Source organism: Alosa pseudoharengus, unplaced genomic scaffold, assembly GCF_046254945.1.
Source record: "Alosa pseudoharengus isolate Yale_2024_CS ecotype anadromous, Long Island Sound unplaced genomic scaffold, YU_APseudo_1.1 YU_APseudo_1.1_scf_8, whole genome shotgun sequence".
NCBI lineage: Eukaryota > Metazoa > Chordata > Actinopteri > Clupeiformes > Clupeidae > Alosa > Alosa pseudoharengus.
Window position 1 is genome coordinate 32873187 of NW_027468870.1, and position 8076 is coordinate 32881262.

Consider the following 8076-nt stretch of genomic DNA (forward strand, 5'->3'; position numbering starts at 1 on the left):
GACTCATTTAAACCAGTCAAAAAGAAAAGTCTAATTTTAGAAGTTAAGTCATTTTAATTTTCTTTAAATAAGTTCCTATCGAGACATATGCCTCCTCTAGTAACACCAGTGAAGTACTCCGTACAGAAAACTGGAAAACACAACATAAATGGTTTGTATGCCCACCTCCAATGTTGGCGAACACCCAGCAAACACCTTAGTTAACCTCAAAAGAGGCAATTGTTTGTTCGTGCAGTATACCCTGAAGGCGGCTCTGTGCCGCTACACGTGGGTGTCTGCCCAGATCATGTTTTTTAACTTAAAAAATAGCCATGTTTAAATAAAGGCTTTTTGTAACTTTTTGAAGAAGAGTGCCTTGGACTCCTTTTTCTTTTGATGACCCAGCAAACATGCTTGGGCCACCAGGCATCAGGGTAAAGGCACACATGGGGCTAAACTGTATATACACACAATCATGTGACTTCTGCTTGTCTGTAACATCTCTTTGCTCCCTTTTGTGCTCTACTAAAAACCAGACATAAATGGAGGGAAAAAGGAGACACTAAAGAAAAATAAGCTCCTGTTGAGACATATTCTTTCTTTATTTATAGCACTCCAGTCCAGTGTATTGCCAAATTACAGGACCTGGGACTTAACACCTCATTATACAACTGGCTAGTGGATTTGGCAAGCACGTACAGAATCATGCATTCTATCCCGAAATATCCTGATGCTCCACAGGGATACATGCTCATTATCATTAATGGTTCTAATGAACGTCTAAATTATGTTTCAATGTCTGTATTGTCAATAGGGGGATTCGCCTTAATGTAGCCGCCCGCAGCAGTCTTAAGCTGACTGCATAACGTGATTATTTCTGAGATTCTGATACGATTTTAACCATGACGAATGCACAATTCCGGTTTGAAAACATCAGAAATGTTTTGCTAGTGAGAGTAGAGGAAGGAAAGTCTTGAGTCTGGACTCTGGAGAGTGCCAACTTGCTGTGAGGTTGAGTATGGAGTATTGTTTACATTGAGAGTTTTGATTTTTGTTTGTTTTATGTGGAAAAGTCACAAGCCCTCAACAGTACCAAAGGAGGAAAGTGCCTGCCTGCAAACACTGGTGACATGCTCATGAAGGCTGCTCTGATGTTCTACAGCAAAGGACGGCCTTCATGGATCCTGGGTACAACGTGCGGTGCTTTTGAAACTACCAACCCACTGTGCATTGTTGCGTCATGTTGACCAATGCTAAACAGGCTTCTTTGTTGATTTGCCACTGTGGGAAACCCCTTACCTATTTGCCTTATTCATGTGGCGGCCATTGTGTAAACCAAAGAGGCTACAGGGTACACCGACTATATCATTAATACATTTTCGCCACCTGCTGGCGAATGCAGAACACAACAATCCCATGGTTTGTGTACTCTGTAGCCTCGTTTTGGTTTACAATGGTGTTTTCTACGGTGTTTGGTGTTTTAAGCCCCCAATGTCGTCTGCCTTAAAGTCGAAGGTGCAGGCTTAAAACACCATCAAGCACTTTCTACCTGACAAGGCATTCCATAATCAAATATGCTGACCCCCCCCCTGTTACTGACATCCCAATATAACCTTATGGTCACCAAAATAAAGGTTAGTTTTAAAGTAACTCATGTTCAAAGAACTTTCCTTATTGACTCATAATGATATCCCAATTTACTTTCTTGATGAATTCAAATGAATAATGAAAATAATAAGAGGCCAGGTCTGATTTAAACCACAAAGCATTTGTACAATTTTCAGTTATTCAACACCATCACTGTTTCATCAAAGTAGTTGCATAATTTAGTTTACAGCTGAAACACATGTGTGTGCACAATGTCTATAAATGTATATACAGTTAAGAACAAAAATATTCATACCCCTGGCAAATATTGATTTAATGTTGATTTTCTCTTGACCAATATGTTTGTTCTGACTGAAAATGACACTGCCACATGCCAATGTTGTAAGACAATGTGGTAGAAACATGGAATCCAAAAAATAAGCCTTTTTATCTTTAAAATTTTTATTAAAAATGGCGTGTCCACAATTATTCATACCCTTTTAAAATAATCACTGAAACATCTTTATTTGCAATCAAAGCTCTCAAAATGGTTTATATAATACGTACCAAGCCGCTCATTGTCTCCACAAGGATTGTAGACCGCACCTTTTTAGCTGCAATTCGGGTTTTGAAGGAACAATTATTTGCCATGACTCCGGCCTTGTACTCACTTTTTTGACGGACAGAGGTCTGGACTCTGGCTGACCACTCTAAAATATGACATTGTCCTCTGTTAACCATTTCTTGACTTGTTTGGCTGTATGTTTTGGACCATTGTATGTAGCCTCTTGCTTTAGTGTTACCGTTTACTTTGAGGTCACCAGTGGGGTATACTACAAATCTGAGAGCTGTGAATGCAAATAAATATGTTTCCATTAATTATTTACAGGGTATGAATAAAAGGGTATGAATAATTTTGGACACCATTTTTCATACATTTTAAAAGAGGAAAATGCTTCTTTTTTTGAAAATGTTTCTTTTAAAAATGTTATCCAAGGTGTTCCTGAACATACAAACTGAATATTTTACAGTAGCTCTCATTTCAACAATCTGTTTTAGATTGTAATAATCCTGACCTATGAAACACATTTATTTTGATGGGGACTTATTTATGTTATCCATTTTCATATCTCTACTCAATCATGTTTGGTCTATTACCCCTTTGCAATACATCTATCACTCATGTTATACCAACATATTTAATTCACCTATAGCCTACAGTAGACAAAGGCTTCTGCTGTTGTCTGTGTGCAGGCCATCCCTTAAAGGTACCCTTAACAAGATGAGGTTGAGAAGCGCAATAAACAAATTAAAAACGTGTCTTTTGCAACAAAGTACAAACATAACTGATATATATTTTAAAGTAAAAATTCGTACCGTGTACTTTGATGTGAAAATGTGTGGTTGCTACGCAAAATGCGTACAGGTTGGAAATGTGCAAAAGAACTAAGCTCCTGAAAAGCCTGCTAACTGGTGTAGGAAGATGTGTGTTTAGGACACAGGACAAAGACAATAAATGTTATTCGACTTTTTATTGAGTGAAAAACCCAGATCATTTACAGACGACGTCCACGACGACCTCCCTTTCTCCGAGTGCTGTCTGATGGAATAGGGGTGACATCCTCTGCAACAAGCAAAACATTGACAGTTCTTTAGTGGTTGCAGAAAAGAACATGACCAGATGTGCATTTTCACAGAGAGAGAAAGAAAGGAAAGGAAGATAGAAAAAGAGAGACATTCATTTCAACTAAGGCTGCTGTTGTGCTGCATGGGTAACCCATAAGATTACCTTGATGTAGGAACAAAGATGGTTTTAAAGCCCATTCATTCCCAAAACAGAATTAAGCACTTCAAGAAAACTCCCTCCGTCAATCTACATTCAATTTGACCCATTGCTGACAACACAGCTTTATGTGCTTGGGTTCAGATATTTCATGTAAGAAAGACTGATGAGGTACACTTGCAAACTTGCTGTAGTGGTTAGCTCAGTCAGAAAGAAAATTTTTTTAGGAGTTAAATCAGGTGCCGCATTTTAATTCTCTTAAATAAGTTCCCATTAAGACATATGCCTCCTCTAGTTACACCAGTGAAGGACTCCGTACAGAAAACTGGAAAACACAACATGAACGGTTTGTGTGCCCATCTCCAATCAATGCTGGCGTGCATGGGCCATCAGGGTAAAGGCACACATGGGGCTAACAGCCCAGGGGCACCAACATAAAATTATAAAGCCAAGAGCAGCAATTGAAAGAAAAATAGCTGCACACAACCATGTGACTTCTGCCCAATGTGTAACATCTTTGCTCCCTTTTGTGCTCTACTAAAAACAAGACATAAATGGAGGGAGAACGGGAGACCCGAAGCTTCACACTTACCGATACGTCCAATTTTCATGCCTGAACGGGCCAGGGCTCTCAGAGCTGACTGTGCACCAGGTCCAGGAGTCTTGGTTCTGCCAAAAGATGCCAACATCAGTGTCATTCACCAACCTCATTTTACAATAAAGCCAAAACACCATTATTGCTGATGTTGGTTTCTGAATCTTCTCAAACATCAAAATGCTACTAGGCTTCCAGTGGTGTAATCAAGAATGCATACATTCCAGGGCTCCAGACTAACTTTTTGCACTGGTGCGCCTAACTTTTTTTCTTAGGTGCACCAGCACAAAAGTTAGGTGCACCCAAATTTTCAACCACATTGCATTTAACACCGCAGCAGGTTCACTTTTTTCCCTTAATTACTGTCCTATATAGGTTGTCCTATGACTTATGATTTACAATTCTACAAGAAAAGTAACTTAATAAAGTGTTGGTGCTTAAGAGCTTCACTGAGCTGAAATTTAAACTTAAAACATCTCAAGATGTATTAAATAAAAATAACAGTGAGTAAATTAACAGTGCACGTCTTTTAAGGGCTTCAAACTGCACATCTCATGGCTCAATGTTTTACATACTATCCTTCATGATCTTTAGGCCATGGCTAAACCAGCTCGCCATGCTAGCATCTTCCATAGAAATGTATTTGAGCACAATTTAAAGAGCTGTTCCAAGTAGCCTGGGGGATTTTTATGTGATTTTGCAATGATGATTGCAATAATCATGACAGCCCCACAATGCAATTTACTTTTTAATTTTTCAATAAGAACATGGTTGATGCAGTAACGAAATGGTAGGCCTATTATTATAGGCTATTGCAATGACTTGCCATGCTCGATCTAAATGTGTCCATTCAATTCACCGTACACAATGACCACTGTAGGCTATACATGCAGGGAATATTCGGGCTTTAAATGTAGCAGCGATGTTCGGTTTGCGCCAAATACCGGATTAAATTGATTGATGCCATCAGAATGAGTTTACACAACTCGCGCGCAAAACGAATATTGCTGTTGAAAACCAGGTTACTCCCTGCATGTAACTGCGATCAATGACGCACTCCTTTTCGGCGATATCTGTATCTCTGTCGTTCGCGAAGGCCTTGTATGCATTGTTCACAATTTTAAGACGTCTTTTCATCTGCAATGACTCCTATACATTTGGCGCAAGTGGCATTCCTGTACGTCGGGTTTACGTTCAAACTATTTTTCTGGTGAATAATTATTTCGGACTGAACTTGGTGAAGGGAAGTTTCACTAGGCCTATCGTAGGCAACGATAAACTTGATCATCTCGGGCTCGTCTGATCGGTTTGCTGCTGCCAGCCGCTGAAGGGGAGAGGGGACATTTATCTCGGCCTATGTAACCACACTGTAATGCAACTACATCCACTCTGTTTATCTGACGGGTCTCTGACCTCCCTCTCTCTCTGCAGCACACGCATTTTCAAATTTACACACAGGCACTAGGCCACGGCCAATCAGAGGGGAGGTCCCGCCCTTCACTATCTGTGATTTGTTTAAACCACGATATTGGCCAAATATGTGTCTTATTAAACCAAAGGTAGAGTTTCAATGCGGACACTTTTTCCTCTCTCGAATAGCTGGTCGCCCCAAATTGGTCGCACTCTGGAGCCCTGCATTCCTACCCTTGCTAAATGCACATCAAGGCATAAATAAAACAAATCAAATTCAGGATAGAGCTGTACATAATTTGATCAAGACATCATTCATTGGAAGTCTAGAAAAACTTTGCAACACACATCTAGGCCCCTCAAGTACTAGTAGTTCCACATTAGTCCAAGGGAGGAATCATTATTTCAACACAGTAAATGTAAGTTTCTTAAAACATAGGCCTGTATTATCCCAGCTGATATCGTAATCACAGTAAGAAAAGTTTAATGGAAAAACTTTGGTAAACCCTTAAAGAGTTCTCATTCTAGTGAGAGGATGCATTTCAGGAAATGCCGCTGATAAGGTCTAGGTAACTGCCTATATCTAATTGTGTTTCATATTGTAAGTTAGCAAGTAGTTTACCTAATTATTCATAGCTTTTCAGACTTCAGACAAACAGTTATACTAGTAAGGGCTACAAGATCAAAACAAATGGGAGTGGATCGAAGCCATACTTTTCAAAATGTACAGGTTACCAGCTAAGAACCTGTAGACATCCAAGACAAAGCAACTTGCTACTTAAAAAAGATGTAATAACCACATTCTGAAATAGGTGTTGGCCACAATATTAAAACTGTTATTTCTGCTTACGATATGCTCAAGGTAGTTTCCGACTAGAAACTATATTGTGGATAATTGTCTAGTAATGTACTTGACTTGAAGAATCGCTGTACAACATCCCCGTAGACATATTAAAGTGTTGTGTTGCAAATTATTCCATGATTTCCACTCCTACTCTTGATGAGCAGTTGTGTTTCTTTAAAAACCCATCCAAATCAAATGTGCAGAGGAAAACCACCTAGATTACATGTAAATGAAAGGTTTCACTGCAGAAACACTGGCCATAGAACCGAACACAGAATGCATTAACATCAACCAGCCAGGAATCACAGAATTTAGGGGAATTATGCCAATTAAGCCTTCAGAAAACATTTCAGATTATTCATCATCCTTATTTCACACATGCAGAATTCCTGACAAGTGTTTGATATCAGTCCATGAATGCTGACCTGTTTCCGCCAGTGGCCCTCAACTTGATGTGCAGAGCAGTGATACCAAGCTCCTTGCACCTCTGAGCAACATCCTGGGCAGCAAGCATAGCAGCGTATGGAGAAGACTCATCTCTGTCAGCCTTGACCTTCATGCCACCAGTCACACGGCAGATTGTTTCCCTGTGGATGAAGGTTGGACCACAAAAGGTTGAGATTTTAAGCAAGTAGGCTTACTGACATAATCAAACCAAGGTCTCATGAACTACATTTCCCAAAGTAGAACATGTGCTGCACTACTAAATATTGAATTATTACAAACGATGCTCGTCTCGTTTGTTTAGATACTTACTTGCCAGAGAGGTCAGTCACGTGCACGAAGGTGTCGTTGAAGGATGCGAAGATGTGGCAAACACCGAAAACATTCTCGCCTTCAGCGACCTGAGGACCCAGGCTGATGACCTGCTCCTCCTTCTTTTCCTTACCCTTACGCGGTGCCATTGCTAGAAGAAGCCATGCATTTAGATAGTTAACATTTTGAAGAACGGCTTTGAACAGACAGCAACTTCAGGAGTGATCTCGGCTAAGGAAACCCTCACGCAGATATCGTAAAACGTGTGTTGACTAACTTTACATGACAGGAGAAAGTGATGGCGATACGTTGTTACTCATTAAGACATGCATTTACCGGGACTTGTAAGGTCGCTGAAGACAATTCATCATTAAGTGGTGGCTAACATTAAACAACTTAACACCGTGGTCACTGTTAGCTACATGCAAATGTGTATTCAGATAGGGCAATGTGGCGTCGACTAAATGGCTAGCGCGTCAGATAAGTATATAACGTATGTCTCTTGTTTAGGTTCATTGAACCATATTTTAACATTGCTTTAGTGACAGCACGACTTAGAAAGATGCAGCTCTTTTAAAAAAAACTCTCTATATTAAGCATAGTTAAGCCGGTCACACACGAAGGCCCAAATGTTAGTGGTTAGCCTACGCTAGCACAGATAGGCGACAGAAAACCATCAACATTACATCCGTAAATGCACATAAAGTTAAAATACAGCTTTGGTTGGCATTAACCACTTTTCATAACTAGTATTTCGATGAAATTGAAGAGTTTACGTTTTTCAAAATAATCAGATTTAAACCGATTGTAATGTAAGCACCTACTTCTATGTACGTCTCGGTGCGAGGCTGAAACAGGAAAGGAAGGAGTTAGTGCTACCGGGTCACCATTCAGTCTTTGCGACCGGAAGACACATAGGGTGCGGGGGGGGGGGGGGGTATATCTGTTTTAGAATAAAAGTCTCATTTGTACGCTTGGAAGGTTACATTAAATGTGATGAGGAATAACATTTTATTACACTGATAAAGATCTACCGCCCATGTATACGTTATGAAAATGGGAAGCAAATATAAAAAAAGTTAAAATTAAAAAGAAAATATGGAAGCAAATATATGGTGGGAA

The 8076-nt window shown here is 39.8% G+C and overlaps 1 protein-coding gene across 1 annotated transcript; it reads right to left on the reverse strand.

Annotated features, from left to right (window-relative positions):
* Nucleotides 1-3083: 3083 nt before the first annotated feature.
* On the reverse strand, nt 3084-7855 carry rps14 (ribosomal protein S14). Its single transcript, XM_076274090.1, has 5 exons — nt 7779-7855; nt 6955-7105; nt 6624-6785; nt 3942-4018; nt 3084-3190 (listed from the first exon to the last, which is right to left on the reverse strand). Exons 2-5 carry the CDS (start codon nt 7101-7103, stop codon nt 3123-3125), a joined length of 456 nt encoding a protein of 151 aa, XP_076130205.1. The 5' UTR covers nt 7104-7105; nt 7779-7855; the 3' UTR covers nt 3084-3122.
* Between the last annotated feature and the right edge of the window lie 221 nt (nt 7856-8076).

What these genes read in the sequence shown, in the direction of transcription:
- rps14 (XM_076274090.1), bottom strand. Translation starts at nt 7,103, where the DNA reads ATGGCACCGCGTAAGGGTAAGGAAAAGAAGGAGGAGCAGGTCATCAGC. An exon ending in GTGACTGACCTCTCTGGCAA is followed by an intron (nt 6,786 to 6,954) that starts GTAAGTATCTAA and finishes CTTCATCCACAG; the next exon opens with GGAAACAATCTGCCGTGTGA. An exon ending in CATGAAAATTGGACGTATCG is followed by an intron (nt 3,191 to 3,941) that starts GTAAGTGTGAAG and finishes TGCTTGTTGCAG; the next exon opens with AGGATGTCACCCCTATTCCA.